General features: G+C 42.1%; 1 protein-coding gene across 5 annotated transcripts in view; it reads right to left on the bottom strand.

The window, feature by feature from the left end:
* Positions 1 to 10,226: 10,226 nt before the first annotated feature.
* SLC44A2 (solute carrier family 44 member 2 (CTL2 blood group)) overlaps positions 10,227 to 21,157 on the bottom strand; it is a 97,884-nt gene continuing 86,953 nt past the window's right edge. For 2 of the 5 annotated variants that reach the window (XR_009757732.1, XR_009757734.1), the window contains exons 20-23: positions 20,921 to 21,009; positions 20,361 to 20,445; positions 17,128 to 17,317; positions 13,652 to 13,741 (exon numbers count right to left, since the gene is read on the bottom strand). Coding sequence is in view for 3 of the 5 variants with exons in the window: in XM_061582928.1 (XP_061438912.1) it covers positions 17,196 to 17,317; positions 20,361 to 20,445; positions 20,921 to 21,009 (296 nt within the window). In the remaining 2 variants the exon portion in view is untranslated. Of the gene's footprint in view, positions 13,742 to 17,127; positions 17,318 to 17,789; positions 17,845 to 20,360; positions 20,446 to 20,920; positions 21,010 to 21,157 lie in introns of all 5 variants that reach the window. The other 3 variants (XM_061582928.1, XM_061582941.1, XM_061582933.1) reach the window with 3 other exon arrangements.

The following is a 21,157-nucleotide window of genomic DNA, read 5'->3' as shown; positions in this document are numbered from 1 at the left end:
CCGTAAAGAGGCTACGGATACCGGGAGTAGCAGAGGCAGCGACAGTGGGGACAAAGGCCGTGCATGGCAAGGCCAGCGGCACAAGCGCGCTCCCTGCCTCCTTGCGACCGGCAGCTTCCTTTCCGTTGAGCCGCCCGCGCGCCATTACCACCGCCCGCGCGCCATTACCACCCCCCGCCCCTCCGACGTCCTCCCGGCCCAGCCGCCGCCATTTTGTTTCCTCCACACAATGGGCCGCGCGAGAGAAAGGAGAGGGCAGAGCGGAGAGGCGCTTCTCCAGGGCTCACAGAAATGGCGCCCTCCCGCACCTGCGCCCCCTCCCGCACGTCACTCCCACTCAGGAAACCTCGCCTGGGAAGTAGCCCACACTTGGCGCGCCCTTCTTCCGCCCGAGGTCCTACTTACCGACCGGGCTGAGCCCGTCGACGACGAACGGTAGCGACAGCCCCCACAGAAAGCGGTCGGTCGGCCGGCCGGTTAGCGACTCGAGCGCTTGATTCCCGCGCAGAAGCGGCGGCGGCAACTTCGTCAGTCTCTAACTGCAGCGCGGCGGGGGAGGGGCGGCGCGAAGGAGAAAGGCAGGGCGCCGAACCACGTGGTAGCTTCGCATCTCCTCCAATCAGCGCCGAAAGAGGGGGCGTGGACTAACCTCTCGCGCGCCGGCGGGTTGAAAGAGAGCATTTCTTCTACCGCCATCTTGTTCTTCCTCCTGCGTAGCGACGCTGGTCGCTGAGCGAGCGTTCTGTTCTGCTGCGGTCTGCCGTCTCCTGTGCGGAGCTGGCATTTCAAGCTTGCCGCGGATACGACTCCCGGGTTGCGCTGCCTGAGTAGGCCCTCATGTTTTCTTTAGTCCAGTGGGAGTGCTCTGAATCAGAAACACGAAAAAGGGTTGTGGGGAGGAAAATTAAACACGACGGGATGGAGAACGCGTTGACAGGGAAGGCGCCAGGCTGTAGCGTCTGAGGACGGGCGCAATTCTATGCGCAGTTACTGGGAAGTAAGCCTACCTCGTTCTATAAAGCGTAGTCCCGGGGTAGCGTGCCTGAACTGCAATCCTAAACGCCTGCAACGGTTCGGCCCCATGTAATTACTGTGCCTACTGTGGTGATTGAACCCCAAATTTTGCTTAGGATCGGACGGTGTATTAATTGCCCATAGTGTTTATAAATTGCAGTATTTAGCCGACGCATCCAAGACTTTAAAACACTCAAGCGGACCAATTCTCTATATATTTACGCAGAAGTAGGTTCTATTGAGGTAAATGAGATGTTCAGTGCAATCTTAACCATGTCTACTCGGAAGTAATTCTTACTGCATTTAAGGGGGCTTCCGGCTGATTGTGGATACCATTGCAGCTGTCCTGCCACGTATTACCTATTCCATAGTAGTTCTCTTGGGTGTGAATACTACCAAGGAAATGCCAAAGGTGTTCGCTCTGTAACTAGCACAATTGCAAATTAAAAGGATCTGCAGGAGAGTGTAGGAGGGCTTTATTTTAGTTAACAGAATTTATATACTGCTTGATTATAACAAAACCTCTTAAGTAGTTTATAAAAATAAGAAATACCAAAATAAAACAGCTAAAAGCAAGTAATTAAAATTTAAAAGAGATGAACAGATACACATCTACATGTCTGGATAGGCTTGCCTTAAAAAAGTTTTTGATAGGTCCTGAAAAAAAGTACAGTACAGCAAAGGCACCTGCCTGATGCCAATAGGTAGGGAGTTCCAAAGTGTAGGTGTTGCTATACTAAAAACAATTTCTTACAAGCGTGGAATGAGTATTAGGTGGCACCTACCAGTTCCACAGATCAAAGTGGTTGTGTGGCCACATGGAGTAAGGTGATGCCATAAGTAAACTTTTTCAGGTTTTTTGTTTTCAGTATGTCCTACATAGGAAGGTCACGCCACATTAAAAGCCAATGGACAAAAGGAAGCCCAATTTCCTATTTGATAACAATGGTTACTGAAATGAATTTTATTGAACTAGTCATAGTATGTATTGTACTGCTTGATTTTTTATGTGTTGTGACTTCAGGATATAAATTAAAGCGTGCAAAGGATTGCAGCCTTAAACAAGCTATACAATACAGATCTAATAAAACAAGAGTAAAAAACCTAAATTTCCTAAATAGTCCCATTGAACCCAGTAAGACTTACTTTTGTATAAATAACTATGCCTTAAGACTGGGCTGGAAAACTGTACTACTGTTGGGTTCTTTCTTAGCAGTAACTCCCATTGAACTCAGTGTGCCATCACTTTTGAGGCTTACAAAGTTCATGCTGTTCATAATGTTTGTGTACATCCTGGCTTTGCTGATTGACAAGTCAGATGTAAGGGACCAATTCTTCCAAAGAACAGATGTGTCCCGTGCATCACCCCTGCCAGGTCACACTGGACTGATCTGTGTGGTCCACACACCTGGCTTTGTTTGGTGGGGTGAGGAGCCTGCACTTCCCCAGGGCCCCTTGTATGGTCTTGCTGCAGTGTCCCACAAGAACATGAGGAGCCTGTGAGCCTATTCTTACTGCTACTACTACTTTTATTTTTTATTCTAAGTTTCCTCTCAAAGGATCCTAGAGCAACCATCATAGTTAAAACATCATAATTAAAACAATTACAAAAATGTGTAGCATTGTTTACATGTTTTGGGTTGATCCCTAGCCCAAGCAAGTACAGGTGCTGGGATTTTAGTTAATTTAATCTGGTTGTATTGGCTGGTTAATTGTCTTAGAGATTCTTGAGTTATGTTTCAAACATTTCAAAAAGCAATGTGGTAAAAGAAAATATAACAGTAAAGTCTTTTATTTCAAATTTTGTTCTGATTTCACAAATTCTTTTTGAGGAGAGTATATAGAATGCAAAATAAGAGCTCCCATTCCATTATTTGAGCCAAAGATTCCATTGCAATATGCGAGACAGTTACATCCATTTCTCTTTGTTCACATTATCTGGGGCATGCCAGGTGCTGCAGTGTTGATTCCTCTCCGACCAGCATTCCAATCTCAGTGTAGCAATTGGAGATGATGCTCATGTAACCAGATTTTTGCACAGAACAGATAACGGGAACAACAAATTGGGGGGGAGGGGGAATCCCACAGAAGATGGAAAAGGCATCCTAACCTTTTATTGGAGTTTGCTTTTTTCCTCTTAAGGGGTTTCTATGCTCTTTTTATTTGCATCTTCCATTTCTTATCACTGAAATATCTCATCGTGTAATCATACCCACCATCTCCAAAACTATAGGGATCAAATACTTGGCAGTGGTCACTAACCATCTGTATGGACCATGAGGCAATGGGAGGCAGAGACAGGCTCAACTAGAAGGCTCTTTACAAGTTACATATATATTAGAACCACGACAGGGAACTTGAGAGCAGAGAAGCAACAAAGGGCTCTGGACCCTTTCCTCACCTGCTATTTACAAATTCCAAATCCCCCTTCAAATTTCAAGGTTTTTTTTGGCAATCGGTCATGGTTAGGGAGGAAAGAGCTTAACCATGAGCCCAGGTTCGGATGACTCCTCTCTGAGAGCCCACACATTTATGTGGTCCTGGTAAGCCATAATTTGACTTACCTTGTTTTGTGAACCAGACCACTGCAGGTGCTCTTGTCAATGGTCAGTCAACATTTATGGAATAACAGGCTGACTTTGACCACTGATATGGGCCTCGTTTATATGTACAGCACAATGAGGTAGTCTCTTTTTTTTTGTAAAAGATGCTGGTACTCGTATCTTGATAAAAGTGCCATGGGTGCCAACACAAAATGTCTGCTGTGAGCGGGGGGGGGGGGGAAACAGTTCTCTGCACTGTTGAGTACTATCACACACACACAAAGGCATGGAGGTAGTAGAGTAACTAGATGGTATTGCCTTTTCTTCACACCCACAAAATTATCTGCAAGTAACAAGCTATCCCATCATAGGTTCTAGTACGTTCCACTTGTTGCTGTTTGCTACTTGCAGGGATTAGTGGTAGTAGTAGATGCAGCAGCAGCAGCATTGTTATTACATATGGGAACATTCAAAAAGTTACACCCTTCCCTCCATCTGCAGATGAAAGGTACAGATCACCCTACCACTTCAGTTGTCACACACAAGACTATAGTTTTTCCCAGGTGTCCTCTTCTGCTGTACTGCTGACCTGGTTTCTCTGTGATAGATGAAGTAGGAAAGGAGGCAATTTTGTCTACTCAACTTTCCAACTAGTCAGCTGCAGTATAGATTGTTTTGAAAGACTGTAATTATATCAGTATTGTCTAGCCCAACCATCCTAGATGGTAAACTTCCCCTTGAATCAGGCTGTATCTTAACAAGAGCGTGATGAAATTACAATACACAAATTCATTTTTATTTTGTTTTATTTGGGGGTTGCCTTCTAAATACAGATGGGAACAGCCATCCGTGAGGCAAAGCCCCTCCTTCCCAAGTGGTAGGGAAAAGCTGGGCTGGAAAAGGTAGGCCGTTTCTCTCTTTTTAATCTCTCTCCTTATAGCTCTTCTCCTTGAATTCTCAGATCTACCCCAGCAGCTCCAGTTTCAAGCAGAGTCATATATATAGGTGTAATGCTTACCGTTAAGAGTGTTGGATTAGGACCTGGGAGACCAGGGTTCAAATTCCCATTTAACAATGCTCATTGGGTGACCTTGGGCCAGACACAGGGTTGTTTTCAGCTAAGGCCTACTCAAGAGTAGATCCACTGAAATTAATGAACCTAAGGTAGTTTTGTCTATGAAGAGTAGGTCTAGCATTGAATACCACCCTGTCTTTCAGCCTATCCTGTGTCACAGGATTATTGTGAAGTACAGAGGGGGAAGAACCACGTATGCCACCTTGAACTCCTAGGAGGAAAGGTGGAATATAAGTAGATCAAATATATAAATACAAAGTTAGAATTTGAGGTATCTGAGATACTGTCTCGTTCTGTTTTTTGGAATATATTTTAGTCATTCTAGCTTCCAAATTAAAGGATATGCCCAGATGTTTGCAGGTTAAGATTGATTAACATACACATTAGGGAGGAGCTTGGACCTGTGCTATCTGTGATTAGTGGTGCCTCCTTCAAGAACTGTTCTGGACAACTTTTAGTCTGATTTTGTGTGGCTTTACTCTACTTTTTTGAGAGGCAGACATCCCATCCATTGCCCTATTTCTCAGAGGTTACCTCCAGTTCAAGGTTCACCCACATACTTTTATTAAGACCCTGCACTACTTCATTTGTTATCACTGATTCATAAAGGTGTTGGTGATTCAATAGCAGGACCTATTGGGAAATAATAGAACTGTTTCTTGTTTCTAGTTCCACTTGCCTCTGGGCAAGAAGGTTGTGAGGGGAGGAGGGGTGACTTGTCTCCTTTTCTCACAGGCTTACACCTTGCACGCATGTGTAGAGGTGGGAATCACTGATAATCAGGTGCAGGAAGCTTTTCTGATTCCCACCTCAGCCCCCTACCAATTGTGGACAGATGTCCTGAGCACAGATCTAAAATTAATGAACAATCCCAGTTGCATGTACCACAGGACATCAAAAATGGATCAGTCACACCCAACCAAATGTATCATTTTACAACACAGAAAATAAACGCAACCCAACTGTTCACATATCTTTGCTTGCTATACATGAGCTAGCTAAATATTGTAGATTACAAAAATTAAATGCTTATGAAACCATATACCATATACTCTGCTTAGCTGAATGTAACAGTATGACACCCCTATGAATGGAAAACTCAGGGAATGACAAGAACCTATGAATGCTAACTTGCACCTCTTCCTCTACTACCCACCCTCCCTCTACCAACCTTTGTGTTCCTATTTAGTTCATCTCTTTGTTGTTATGGTTGTGTTTGCTATGTTGTTATAAACTAAAAAACAAAACTCAGTAGTCCTGATATTCACTAGAAGCTAGCATGCCTGAATTTGGCAAATCACTCTAAGCTGAGCTTACCACAGTAGTAAAATGAGAAGAACAGTCAAACAAGGTAACTGCAGAAATTTTGTTTCCTTTTCTGTCAGTTGTCAATAATGGTGAAGATTACAACTGTCAAATTTTCAAAACGCCTTTTGGAGACAAAATCATGATTCTTGTTTTGCGATCAGTGCTAAAAATTGATAAGCTGTACTTGAAAAATTGAAAACTGCTTTCATGAATTATCTTTGCACACAAAGAAAGGCTCATTGTACTAATTTGTTGATGTTTTATTTGTATTGTTCAAAAAAATAAACATGTTTACAAAATTTTAGAACTCGTGTTGGTCATTTGTTTTCCCTTATTTCTTCCCTTTTGCATACTTTGAGGCTAGGTTCATCTGCCTACTCGCTCCTTGTGTTGTCCCTCTTCTGCTTCTAAAGTTTGGCTCACCTTTCTCTTTGAAAATATTTCTACCTTTTTTCTTGGGCATTTGTGTTGACTCCCACTCTATTCCCTGCTACATCTAGATTCCATTTCTTCGGAGTGAAGCATACTTTATCTAGCCTTTTTAGAACATATTGACTCCCAGTTTTTAATTTCTCCAGTCTTTTCCCATCTTGAATGATTTAGCTCCAGTTGTTCTTGACTTGCTTACCTTTCCCTACTTCTACCATCTTTTGTGACTTTCAATCTATATTGGCCCCCTTTAAAAGCTCTTCTGAGTAAGGGGAAAGTGAAGCAAGAACGCAAGTATAGTATCCTCCTCAATAAGAAGCATTGTGTGCAAAAAACTGTACAGGAATAAGATAACTAACAGAGCCAAAGAGTACTCTGGGACATCCCTACCTGGCTTCAGTGCAAATGTTCCCCTAAGAAACAGCTTTGTTCTTGAAATATGTGAACAAAACATACAGTGCCTTGCAAAAGTAATCAGACCCCTGACCAATGCTCTGATATTATTGAATTACAAACAGTACATTATAACTTTGTTCTGTATGATATTTTATTTTGAAACACAAACTCAATTATTGTAAGATGACATTGGTTTTATGTTGGGAAATGTTTGTAAGAAACAAACTGAACCATGTTGCTTGCATAAGTATTCAACCCACACACATTAATATTTGGTAGAACCACCTTTCACTGCATTAACAGCTTTAAGTCTTTTTTGATATGTACCAGCTTTGCACAGTGTCAGAAGGATTTTGGCCCATTCTTGGCAGATTCGCTTCAGGTTGGTTGGATGTCATTTGTGTTGGATGTCATTTGTGGACTGCAATTTTCAAAGAGTGCCACAGATTCTCAATGGGATTGAGATCAGGACTGATTGACCACTGTAGGACATTCTCCTTTTTGTTCTTGAGCCACTCCAATGTTGCTTTGGCCTCGTGCTTGGGATCATTGTCCTGCTGAGGAGTGAATTTTCTCCCAAGCCTCATTTTTTTAGTGGACTGAAGCAAGGTCTCTTGCAGTATTTCCTGGTATTTTGCTCCATTCTTCAGTGTTAACAAGATGCCCAGTCCCTGCTGATGAGAAGCATTCCCACAACATGATGCTGCCACCACCATACTTCACTGTAGGGATGGTGTGTCTTTGAGGCATGGGCAGTGTTAGGTTTGTGCCACACATAGCATGTTGAGTTTTGGCTAAAAAGCTCTATCTTGGTCTCATCTGACCACAGAATCTTTTCCCACATCACAGCTGGGGCACTCCCATGCTTTCTGGCAAACTCCAGACATGCTTTCAGGTGGTACATTTTGAGTAACGGCTTCTTTCTTGCCACCCTCCCATACAGGCCAGTGTTATGCAGAGCTCTTGATATGGTTGACTGATGCACCATTACTCCTAGCCACTGAACTGTGTAGCTCCTTCAAAGTGATTGTTGGCCTCTCTGTGCCTTCTCTCACAGGTCTCCTCGTTTGAGCACTGAGGTTTGAGGGGGCAGCCTATTCTTGGCAGTGCCTGGGTAGTGTGCTGCAGCTTTCACTTCCTGATTATTGATCCAACTGTGCTCACTGGGATATCCAAACACTTGGATATTACTTTGTACCCTTTTTCTAATATATGCATTTGTAGTACATTGTCTCTCACTTATGTAGAATGCTCTTTGGTGTTCGTTTTCCTTCAGATCCACAGCCTGACCAATGATCCTTGAACAGTGGGGGTTTTATCCTTACAATGTGACAGCAACTTTAATGGTTGACAGGTGGAGGCCAATGGTAAGGTAACTGTGTCCTCGACAGGGCAATTTCATCTGTGTAAACTGGGAGCTTCCACAGCACAGGGACTAAATACTTATGCAAGCAATATGTTTCAGTTTTTTAAGTTTCTGACAAACATTTCCCAACATAAAACCAATGTCACCTTACAATAATTGATTTTGAGTTTCAGTGTTTCAAAATAAAATACCATACAGAACAAAATTACAGTGTTGGTCAAGGGTCTGATTACTTTTGCAAGGCACTGTATAAGGCATGTCCTGAGTAACTCCTAAAGTATCTCATACCATCCATGGTTCCAGTGAAGGGGGGATTATCACAATTTGTTCTGAACCAGTGATATTAGACTACAAATCATCCCCGATCATGTTGGTTATGGCTGAGGCAAGTTGGGAATCCATCAACACATGGGACGGCCTGAGGTTCCCCATCCCTATTCTAAACACATCTAACCATAGGGCTGACTAGATACAAATATTTTTGGCCAAGGGCCTGCATGTAAGAACTGGGGATTCCCCTGTGCAGGGCTAGAATAACAGGATCACTAGCAGGTCATTTGGGAACCAGGTAAGAGAGACTGTCCCAGTGAAGCAGCACTGGAAAGGCTCAATTTCCTCCCACTTAGCAAGGAATGGGGAAGGTTTTCTATGGAAGGAAAGAAAGTCTGCTAAAGACAGCAGTGGAGAGGAAGGCAATAGGGTAGGTGCGAAATCACATAACTCTGCAGGCTCTCCTTGCCTTTTGCCTTCACGGTCTAGAAATCTCATAGCACAAGTTAAAACATTTCATCTGTGTGATGTTGCCTGATACAGCAGTTGGTCAGATTTATAAATTGCAGGGTGAGGCTGTGGAAGCAAATGACTGTTGTGAGCAGGAGTTGCTATGTAATATTTCTTTATGGTTCCTTGGTATAAAAAGTCAAGACCAATCCCCCCCCCCAAAAAAAAATGAAGTGAAGGAAAGCTACAGAATGGGCAATATACAGCACAGTCCTAACCATATCAACCCAAAAATAAGTCCTATTGAATTCAGTGTGGCTTACTCCCAGGTTGGGGTTACAGTTGCAGACCAAGTCATACGCTGACCCACCAAAATCAACTACTTGTCCATTGATTCCAATGGACATACTCTGAATATGAGTAACATTGACCAGCCAATGTTTCTTGTGAAAGGGAAGAATCAGAGAATAGTAGAGTTGGAAGGGTCCTATAAGGCCATCACCTCCAATCCCCTGCTCAATGCAGGAATCCAAATCAAAGCATTCCCAACAGATGGCTGTCCAGCTGCCTCTTGAATGCCTCCAGTGTCGGAGAGCACACTACCTCTCTAGGTGACTGGTTCCATTGTCGTATGGCTCTAACTGGATGTTTTCCAAGATGTTCAGTCAAAATCTGGCTTACTGCAACTTGAACCCATTATTCCATGTCCTGCACTCTGGGACGATCGAGAAGAGATCCTGGCCCTCCTCTGTGTGGCAACCTTTTATGTACTTGAAGAGTGCTATATCTCCCATCAGTCTTCTCTTCTCCAGGCTAAACATGCCCAGTTCTTTCAGTCTCTCCTCATAGAGCTTTGTTTCCAGTCCCCTGATCATCCTTGTTGCCCTCCTCTGAACCCGTTCGTTTGTCTGCATCCTTCTTGTAGTGCGGAGACCAGAACTGGACGCAGTACTCAAGATGAGGCCTAACCAGTACTGAATCATGCGATTTGAAAACTATACTTCTGTTAATGCAGCCTAATATAGCATTTGCCTTTTATGCATCCACATGGCACTGTTGGCTCATATTCAGCTTGTGATCAACAACAATTCCAAGATCCTTCTCACATGTTGTACTGCTGAACCAAGTATCCCCCATCTTATAACTGCATTTGGTTTCTTTTTCCTAAGTGTAGAACTTTGCATTTATCCCTGTTGAATTTCATTCTGTTGTTTTCAGCCCAATGCTCCAGCCTATCAAGGTCCCTTTCAATTTTGTTTCTGTCTTCCACGGTATTAGCTGTGCCCCCCAATTCTGTATCATCTGCAAATCTGATAAGTATGCTCTGAGAATTTCCCCTCACAAGCCTGAATGAACACTTCATTGCAAATCAAAGTTTAAATTTTAAAAACAGGCACTTTATTTTGTGATTGGAGTGCTGAGAAAGGAGTCATGCCACTTGCATGTTTGAAAAAGTTGGGCTTACTGTATTAGTTCTGTGAAATAAATACACTTCCATTACACAACATGAAGATTCTTTCAAAACTGGAAAATAAAGTATTATTTGAACATTCCCAACAATTTGATTTTCAGCTCATGCTCAAGTCAAATGCTCTTGTAAAGACAAAAAATCCATGCAGGAAAGCAATGAGAGGCTGATCTAGGGAGTAGACAAATGATATTTCAAGAATGCAAGAGTCTGATCAGGCAATGGACTGAGGCCCTATAATACCATTAGTGTCAACTGCTTTCAAAGACAGGAAGTCAGAATAATAATTACTTAAGAGCCACTGGTGGTTAAAGTGCCCCAAGAGAAAATGAGTCGGCCTGAGTTTTCTATTAAAGCATTAGCTCTACACCTATACTCCAAAGCACCCATTCATGAAAGGTTTGCTGCAAAAGCCCAGCAATTTTCTGCAATTTATCAACCGTTGTCTTCAGTTCTGCCATCTTTCAAAGGGATGAAGATAGGCCAGTTTTGATCAATACAAGAAAAAAATTCTGTTTTCCACCCATCAGTATACTCATCATTTTAGGAGGGTGGTGGTGGTGGAAATAAAGCCTAAATCCAACCTCAACAGTCTATCCAATTTCAGGCCCAAACAGTAGTGGCTGCTGGAATTACATTTCCTCTCATCATTGCTATCATGCCCCCAAATGATACTATTTTCTAGTGAGGTGACCAACAGCTGACTATACATCAGGCTCCCTAGGGAAGTAGCTAATAGGTGAGCCAACCCCCACTCCTTTCTTAATCAGCATTCAACATCCTTAAAATGGACCCTGGAAAATACCTATTATTCATGGCCTGAATTTCCATCAACCAAAATGACTCTGGTCGCAGTCCAAAGGAAATATGTGCATGGAAATGGAGCTGGGTGTCCTGCCAGAGCTTTCTTTGTAGTTTTCACAACTGCATCATAGGAAGCTTTTCTCTTGATGTATTTGAACTGCAGTTTGGGATAGACATCCTTGTAGGGTTAACACAGGATGGATGGTAGATTAACATTACAGATTTTAGTAGTTTGAAGCTACCCAAGGGAATCAGTGTTCAGAAAGATGCAATAAAGAAGTTTCTTCAGTCCTCCTAGGAGTAATCAAGCGCAACATAGCTGCCAGGGAGAAATGTCAGAAGTAATCATTCGATGTTGAAACAAGTTCAAAGGCTCTGATGGAGATAAGGTCTGTCCATAGCCACCTGCTGAATGTGCTTGTAGTCCATGAAAACTCATGCCATAATTTTGCATTAACATATATCCAACAGCAGTTTCCAGTATCAGTTTTAGTAGGAGAAGCACTCTAGTTACAAGAATGCATAACTCAACTATTATTAATGCTTATTTGTATATTAGTGGAATGTGTGCAATCTGCTGCTGGTACTCTGGGTATCATTAGACTGATCAGATACCTGATTGAAGACTAACTCTCTTAACCACTGCCTTAAATGTTCATGTCACAGTTAAAAGGGGGCCTTGCAAATAGAAATACTATCCCACAGCACAATTCACTTTCTGAATACCCATGTGCAAGTATAGTGTAACCTTAATAAACACAGTATTCCCTACTAGCCCCTTGAAAGGAAGCTAGTTTATTAACCTTTTTCAGTATAATAGATATACATAATCATGACTATCAACATTCTACAAATATAATTCTGGGTTGGGCAATTTTTCTGTGTCTGTATAGAAGGCACAGCGGTAGTGTAATAGTCTGAGATCATACCTTGTTAAAGGCAGGAGAATTTTCCATTTTTAACAGTATTTTGTTTAAGGCGAGAGATCAGCCAAGATCAATTTCTTTGCATCTGGGGTTATTCTCAGTTAAAGTGTTCATTTCCAACCTGAGACAATTATAGCATCTGCTTATTGGGATTTCCAAAAGGAGGGCTATGCCAAGCACCTAATTCCCCTTTCCACTGATGTCTTTTTCAGACTAGATTTCAGATATAGTAAAGAAATAATTTTTTTTTAATCTATTACATTTGAAATTCCCCTACATTTTAAAGGTAGAACATCTTCCATGCAGTGGACTGACTTGGAGGTGAGGGGAAGACAATAAGTATCTTGATTTCTAAAAAGACAAACAGCATTAGGCTTAATTAGGTATGTTAATAGTTGCCCAGACTGAAAAACAAACCCCTAAACAGATGTACAAAACAAAATGTTTAATATCTCAGTTATAAAATATTTTTGAAAGGTACAGGGATTTAAAGGAGAGTAGAAAACTATAAAAAAAGCAAAAAATAAAGTTTACTAGCCAGATTTAAAAATGGACTGATGGCATTATCATTTTCCTTGTGGACAGTTACCAGTAGCTACAGCCACAATTTGGAACTTTTCCCCAATTATTCCTCCTCCTTTCTTCCTTGTCATTTACTTGTATGTTTTGCACATATTAAGGTTCTGCTTCATATTTAGTTATTTTATAGTTGATAAATCTGTTTTCTGCGCACATTGCTCTTTTCTGGCAAATAATATTTTGCAGACCTTGCAAGCCAAAGCTGCTGCAGCCATTTTGCCCCATCCTCACTTAAGAAACAACACAGCTATTACCAAATTTTTCTTCCCCAGCAGCTCCAATAATGGTTGCCTATAAGCCTTTCTTGCCACTATTTCACTAAATGCTACAAGTCTTTTGGGGAAGGAAATAAATTATACATGAAGTCAATAGGACATGCTTAAACCCTCCCTTAGGCAGCCTGCTCCTTTAAGGTGTCCACTCAAGTGGACAAAGATATACAGGGAAGTAAATGCCACTACAAGAAAAACAGACATATTTAGGGCATGTACTTAGTAAATAAAAATGATTAAAAGACAGTTATTGAGGCAATCTAACTTCTGAGATGGTTCATTTTAAAGTTAACCTAGAACACTTGGATTTAGGCCAGTTCAGTGTCTACTGGAAAAAAGTAAAATGAATAAAACCAGCTCAACTGGCTAGAGGGTTGCAGTTTCTGTGGACTGCTTGCAACTGTGCTGTTTCTGCACTGGCAAGCAACAAGCCCACTGCAGGCAACCACCAATCATGGGCAGGATGGCTTTGCTTGGATTGGTATACCTCTATAAACTAATATGGAGATGGCGCTATTGCAACACAGATTTTTCATTGCCAAAGCAGGGTGGGGGACTCATGAGAATTTCCAAATCTGGGAAAGCTATTGTTATTCTGCCACAGCAAGTGAAAGCAGGACCTTTTAACCCCACAGATGCTGCTCTTCAAAGAAAGGGCTTGACAAAGCTCAGGCTGGTCTTTTTCAGTGCGTCTGCTGAATGCTACCCATAGAAGCATGAGAAGGGGAGGCCAGCTATGCATCTGCTTGGTGTTTGTTAGTCTTCTTCAAGAGCTTCCTTAGATTAGATGACATGAAGTAAGGCTTTTCGGTAGAGCCATCATTACGTTCCAGATCTTCCACTGCAAAGAGAGACAAATTCCCCAGCAAAAGGGATGTGAAAAGTCTGCCTTAGAACTACCAGACGGCAGGTATCTGGGATCAAGCAGGCAATTCCCAAGAAAAAGTGTTTGCAATCTGACCCCATGAAAACAAACAAAATTGACTGGAGGCAAGGTCTCACCCTGCCCCCGAGGTGCATGCCTCAGAATGAAGAGGATTCAGAACTGACAGCTTAGTCCTTCCAGTGTCCGCCAAGACAGACAGAACAATTCCTCACTATGGAGAATACGGTTAGGCTGGGTTTCCTTAACCACGTCCAGTGTGAGAAGGTAGATAATTCCACTCTCAAGGCTATAGCAGTGTCCTAATGATTCCACAGATATCAAGATCCAACTGTAAACTCATACCTGGGGCAACATTTGCATTTTAAAAAATTAAGTGATAAGCTCACAGGTTCCCTCCTCTCTGTGTGTGTTGCACTCAGAACAAAGCAGTTAGTTGAACTTTAATGCACAATAAGCAATAGGTATAAACTGAACAGCAGAGTTTCTTTTGAGGGCAGAATTTAATTCAACAACTTATTAAATTTAGCAAGACCCCAGGGAAGTAGAATCATAGGAGAAGATAAGGAATTCTATTTGCATATTTAAAATGCAGAGTCTACTTTTTATCTGCATCCCCTTTCCTTTCACAGGGGTGGCAGTGAAGAGGATCTTCCATGGGGGAAGCAGGTAGAGAAATTTGAAGAACATGGTAGTTTTAGCCTCCCTGCGCAGCAACTATAATTGGCCATGGCAGCAAAGGTGGCAGTGATAGTTACCATAAAGTTCTACGCTGCTTCTCATTTACTTTGAAAATTCCTTATCAATCCAACTAAACTTTTAAAGGCATTATATTCCTCTACTCGTACACTGAGAAACACCACGCATCTTTTGTGATATAAGATACAAGATATGCCAACTTCAGAAGAGATTCTAGCCCCTCTGCCAGACACATCTCAGACCTGCATCCGGCCATCCTCTCTTTACAAAGGTATGACTCTGCATCCTTTTTCCAACTACTTCCCTGTATTTATTTTCAAATTGGGAAATAGGAAGCAGAACAAAAGAAACAGCCCTGAGGGTATAATGCCCAACATAGGTATAAGTGATTTTCTAAAAAAACAAAATTAGCTGGTCCAAAAAAAGCCCCATCAGAAACAGCAAAGTCTTCAGATCCTTTTAAGAGCACTTTACCCATTCAAGCCATCAACAGAGCACTCAGGCTGGAGTAAGACCACATATTTTCAAATTCATGCCACTTTTGCCTCTGGTAAACAGAACGTTTAGGTTTTATATTGCTTCGAAAACCTGTTTAACCAGAGACAACACTGGGAGAGAAGAAGTGTGTATTATCATTGGAATCAAAGCCTTTGTCAAAGCACTTACAGCCACTCTAGCTCCCTTAAAAACTATTATCTACCTCTAACCTCAGGAAGTGCTAGGCTGGGCCATGCTATATGCAAAGAATTTATGAACGGAACATCTGTGCCAAAAGCAACTATCAAGGATAACTAAGACAGTTACAAATAAAAAATGCTTACTCAAAATTTATCATTTTGAGATGGCTTACATATTCATAAATCTATTTAATCACAGGTAATTGCACCAACTTGCTGTTTCAGATTATAAACTTTAAATTGTTAATGTTCAACATAATATCTAGAGGGCTATCATGAAGGATACTGCATGAATGTCAGTATCTCTTAAATAAGGCACTGACTTTCCCAAGACAAAATCTGGAAGTTTTGACACCACATGGGGCAAGATGCAGAATGCACCAACTGTTTGCTTAAAAAAACCCTACCAATAGAATATTCTGTATGGTCCCCTTTCCTTTCTGTTTGCCTGGCCTCTGTCATGCCTCCTTGCCCTTAGAAGTCTCATTTCTCCCCATCCCACCCCCACCCCCCAATCTGGCAAGTCCACCATTGTTTGCCAGCTCACTTTTCCTTCCCCAACCCCCCCCAAAAAGCTTTCATTTTAGAATGAGGCTGACAAGTTTAGTTCCAACTTGCATAAAGTATTACTAATCTGCTTAATTTATTTTTGAGCATAGAACTGATTTTCATAGAAAAAAATTGCATTATTCTGACACGGAATAACCTAGTCCACATTATAGCTTAAGCTAAAAGACATCTGCAAAGTGGGGTCCAGCTTTATGTAATACTGAAAAACCAATTATTATTATTTTTGGTATTTTGAGGAAAGAAATCTAACGCTTTGATCAGTCATAAGAAGGAAATATCAGTCACAGATTTTTTTAGGAACACTGTTAAGGACTCTGCACAGATGTATGTTGGGAATTCCAAAGCTACATTTTGACTACAATGCAGCAGAGTTAGGTATACTAAAAGCTATGCATTCAATGTGCTTAAGCACACATAACTCTTTCTGGGACTGGGACCATAGCCTATCAGGAGAGCCATTAGGGAAAATATTAATAATGTCTTCCTGCATTAAGACAAGCTGTACAGAAGTTATAAAGAAGCAAATGTAGTTGTATCTGGATCAGATTACTCTGCAAGCAATGATAGTCTCAATGGCATGTTAGAGCTTCGGAATAGTTCAAGTAAAAGGCATCATCCAGTAGGATAGCAAGCTTCTAGATTGCACAAAACACAGCTTTACACTAAGAAAGGGAATCATAAATGAAGAAAAGTCAATTTCATAAACTACTGGGAGAAGTGGCCTGTGTTGAATAGATCTGCAAGTCTATATAGAAAGGGACTCATACTCATTACAGCAAGAATTCATTAAAGTGAATGTATGGACGCCTATGAATACCTGCTCAGCTTCCAAGCTGGAATCCCGTTGCCCCTCCACTTATTTCTGGTCTGAAAGCAAGTCCTGAGCCATCTGAAGCTTCCCACTTATCTAGACTCAACTTAACCAGCCCAAAAGAAGGAAACCATAGCCCCCCAACAATTTTGGATCTCCAGTCTCTTTGGAATCAAAGCAGCCACTCTTGAAATTCACAAGTAACAAAAACAATGACTTTTCTCCAGTTTCACTAGGCAGATGTGGAGCAAAGACCAGGAAATTACCTGATATATTATGTAAGTATCTACAGCACCCACTCTGTACTGTATGTATCCTGCTTACGTAACTCTATTTAAATAGCCAGATCTGCTACAAAGATGGCATTTTGGGGAGAGCTGAAAAGCTGAAGCGGGGTGTTTTCCTATATGAAACACATTTGGCCTTGAATTTCAGTTCTGCTCCTTTGATGCCAGAATTTTTGCTAGGTAGAGGCAGGTCATCTCTCCCACTTGCTAAGTGCAAGCACCACTTCCCAGGACATCAAAATTAGAAGGTTTCCACCCACACTCAGGGCAGCCATGAAGGAACAGCACCTGCACACTAACCAGACAGGTGTGCGCAAGGCTCATAGTGGGACACTTGCATGTGCTTTTCCCACCCTGTGCACTTGGCCCTATTCTTGGCTCTCGACACTTTTGGATGATTTTAGGCTTCCCTTCAGCAGGATTTCACTCAATGCAGGAGACATGTAATAAGGCCGCTCAGGAGATCCATCATTCCTTTCCAGATCTTCACCTTTTGGAATCCCATGGAAGATAGAGAAAGTAGCCACAGAAAAATGAGCAAGAAAGGCAAAGCAAAATAAATAAAGACAAAAGCAAAGGGATACAAAGCAAAAGGGGAGAGAAAAAAGGGGAAATTTGGAGTTAGTTGCAATTAGATTCCTCCACCCAGGAAAGAGTAAGACAGCTTAACCAGTCACCTGCTTTTATGCTATAGAATATTCTAGCTACTGCAGCAGAAGCAAAGAAGTTGCTAACTGAACTGATGGAAACATGGAGAAGAATAAGAAGTTAATAGTTACACAATCACAAGAGGAATCAGCTCTCACTACCATGCTACAACAGGGTTAAAACCCAGACTACAGTGGCCATGAACCATTTCCAGAACCAGAGTCAGTATGGTGTAGTGGTGAGAGTATTGTCCCAAGACCTAGGAGACCAGGGTTCAAGACATGAAGCTCACTAAGCCAGTCATCACCACTCACCTGTCCTACCTCACAGGGTTGTTGTGAAGATAAACATGGACACCTCCTTGAGCTACTAGTAGGAAAGGTGGGATATAAATGAAATAATAAATTAAAATTTTAAATCTGAATGTCCATTTCAACCAGTGGAGATTTACCTGGTTAACAGATATAGGAAATGTTGTGTGTCATATTAAAGGTTGATACTATGAGGCTAGATGGACAATTGCTTTGGCTCATTAGGAGGCAGTTCAGTAGCTTTGAGTCTTGTGATTTTCGTAGCGCCCACAAACTCCCTCACATCTAGCAAGACAAAGATACTACTACCCTCTTTTCTTGCCTTGAACCTGTGCTTTCAACAGCAGCCTGATCCACAGAAACTAGAACAAGTGAATCTTATTTATTATGTATATGGTCAATTTATAACCCACCCTTCATTAACCAGAGTCCCAGCAGGCATACCATTTAAAAACAGACATAATAAAATCATCAAAAAACAAAACTAGACCATGGAGTCATGGAAGCTTTGCCCATACCTTCCTCGCTATGCCAATTCCTGCATGTCAGACTGCTATGAAAAGACACTAGACAAAGCAGGGTCAGCAGAAAGTGGGAACCTTCAGTGCAAGTCCTGATTGGTCTATCCCAACCTGGCCTTTTAATCATGCAACAAGCCACATCATGAGAAGCTAGTTCCGCGTCTCACTGTCCCTTCCTTGCTGGGTCAGACAAAAGTTCCAAGGAGCCCAGCATTCTGCTCTGAACAGAGGCCAGCTTGGTACTACTGCTTGTGCACTTCAAACCCTACCCACAGATACAGCTGGAGCTATTCTGCTTTTGCTCTCTTCCTCAGGTGAGAAAGGGGGACCCCCCCCAATTCCTATTCTGCTGGAAGTATTTTTTTCCTCTGCCAACTTCTCCCATAAAAGGACACAAGTAGGAGAGGAAGTACCATCTTGCTTTAGGATTAGCTGCATCTAGTACAGTGTGGCTTCAACATTTTGATCTCTGCTCCCCCTTCTGAACCCTGTTCTATTTTCAGAACAATCTGATCCCTAAAACCCAATATAGGGTGGGACCAAAATAACTGCATGCAGAGTGCCCAAAAGGCTTCCAAGCAGTTCCCATTCCACAACAGCCACTCAGGTTCCTCTAGAAAGTGCTCTGGAAAACTTCCTTCCTCCAAACAGGTCTCCACCAGGCTCTCATTGTTTGCCATATTGCACTGGAGTCTGGGGACTGAGAAAAGGCTGCAGCAAGCAAAGGCTTGGGATAGAAAGGCACATTCTGTCTCTTTCCAACTGCTACCTAATGGGAAAGACTGGGGTACTTCTCTGCTAATTATAACTGCAGCAACTCAGTCAAGGTAACAGTCTTTTATGTCTCCGCTGATGATCTCTCACACCCTTAAAGGGGGGAACCCTACCATTGAGCAAGATTGATGTAGTAAATGCAGTACATAATGGGGGAAAGTCACAGCCAGACAGAGGGTCCCTATCACAGAGAAAGAAAAGGAAGGGAGAGGGAGAAAGAGACAAGTGCTGAATACGACCAAGGGAAAACGAGGGAAATCCCTCCTTGGGAAAGGAATTGGTTGGGTGCCTCAAACACATTTTTAGTTAATATACAATAATGTTCACTGCAAATGCAATGAAAAGGCATGTTAACTATAGGTATCTCTAGTGATTAAATGTTCAAAAAGATCAACTATTTAATCAAAATAGTCTTAACGGCAGTCTTAAACAAAAGCTACGCACACTTACCAGGGAGTGACCCCCAGTGCAGACAGCGGGCATACTTCTGACTAAGCATGAACAGGATCAGGCTGTACATTGTAAATTACTACTCTTTATTAGGCCATCTTTAGCTTTCCCTGTTACATAGTAGAATGCAAAGTAGTTTCAAAAATAAAACTAACTCTCAAGCCTCCCCAATTAAAATTTGCTCTCTCCAATTAATCAGCTTTAGCTGACAATAGCTACGAATTAAACCTTGCAATCCAATTGATTAGCAAATGAGCGCTGGAGAATGCAGAAACGGACTATGGGCAGAGTGCTGAGATGAAGGGTTGAGGGGTTTTCCTCTTCATAGCCTGCAACCTCTATGACTAGTATTCAAAAGCCAGGTTACCAAAATGTCCCTCAGCACATAAGTCAGCGATATAAGATTCCAACCATGACATGGATACAATAAATCAACGCACAACAGTTGTTTGTGCTATAACAGACTGACATGGCTATTATCTGGAATGGAACAGCCCAATTCTTTTGCAAAAGCAAGACTTATGCTGGGCCATTTTTTTTCCTGGTCTGCATCTTGCTTTCTGAGGGTCCTGTTGCCCCTGCCAGTGAGAGATCAAGAATGTATGGTTCTTTCATGGGTGGGGAAAATATAGGAGAAACTGTTTGCTGGGCATTTTCAGCAGCTGCTAGTTTAATGCCAGAGTGACTTGAGGGCATTTCTTACAGTTGCTAAGCAGGCGGTTGATGAGGGATGAACATGATTGCAGCAGGGGGGGCTGGCACCCTTTTATAGTCTAGTGCTTGGGCAAGCATGCTTGTTTCATTTGTGGCATCACAGCTAAATACTTACAGAAACAGAGGAAGAGTGTGTCCACACACATGGCATACACACTGAAGAATCCATGTGCAATGAGATAGGAGCCCACAACCACAGTCTACAAGGAAAAGCAGAGAATAATCTCAGTTAGTGCAGCACCCCACCTAGACAGCAGCTGTGAACTGGGACTGGCAGTAAAGTTGTAACCTCTCTAAGAAAATAAGAGTTGAAAACCAAATTCATAGAAGTCAGTAGATGACCTTGGGCCACTCAGTCACTTTAAACCATACCTCACAGGGCTGTTGTGAAAATAAAATGGGTGGTGGGAAGAACCACATACACCACCTTGAGCTCCTTGCAGGTGGAATATAAATATAATAAATACAATCCAATATAAACATCCCTGCAAATTACCAGTAGCTTACTCCTCCCTCCCCACCCCACCCCCTCCTTAACAAGCAACACAACTATCAAGAAGGAAGACCTCCATGGTGAGTAGACAGAGAACATGCAAAGGAAGATTCAGCTACCAAGCAATGTAGCAAGACTGAAGAAGAAATGGAGAAGCCCTCTAGCTACTGTCAGATACCTACCAGAATGGGGACCCAGTAATAGTTGAGAGGTGGGGCTGTGTCTTGAACCACTTTTATTTTATGGGTAAAAAAGAAGAAGGCAAGTATACCTGAAGAGGAAAGAAAAACAAAATCATTTCATTTCAGACTTTTCTATCTCGTCAATAATTCAAATTTTGAAGCCACCATTCTCCTTCACCTCAAAAGACTATTGGCTCTCTGTCCCATTCGTGCTTCAGCCAGGTCTTAGGGCACCTC

Source organism: Rhineura floridana, chromosome 1 (genome assembly GCF_030035675.1).
Source record: "Rhineura floridana isolate rRhiFlo1 chromosome 1, rRhiFlo1.hap2, whole genome shotgun sequence".
NCBI lineage: Eukaryota > Metazoa > Chordata > Lepidosauria > Squamata > Rhineuridae > Rhineura > Rhineura floridana.
This window is presented reverse-complemented; position numbering and strand designations above follow the sequence as displayed.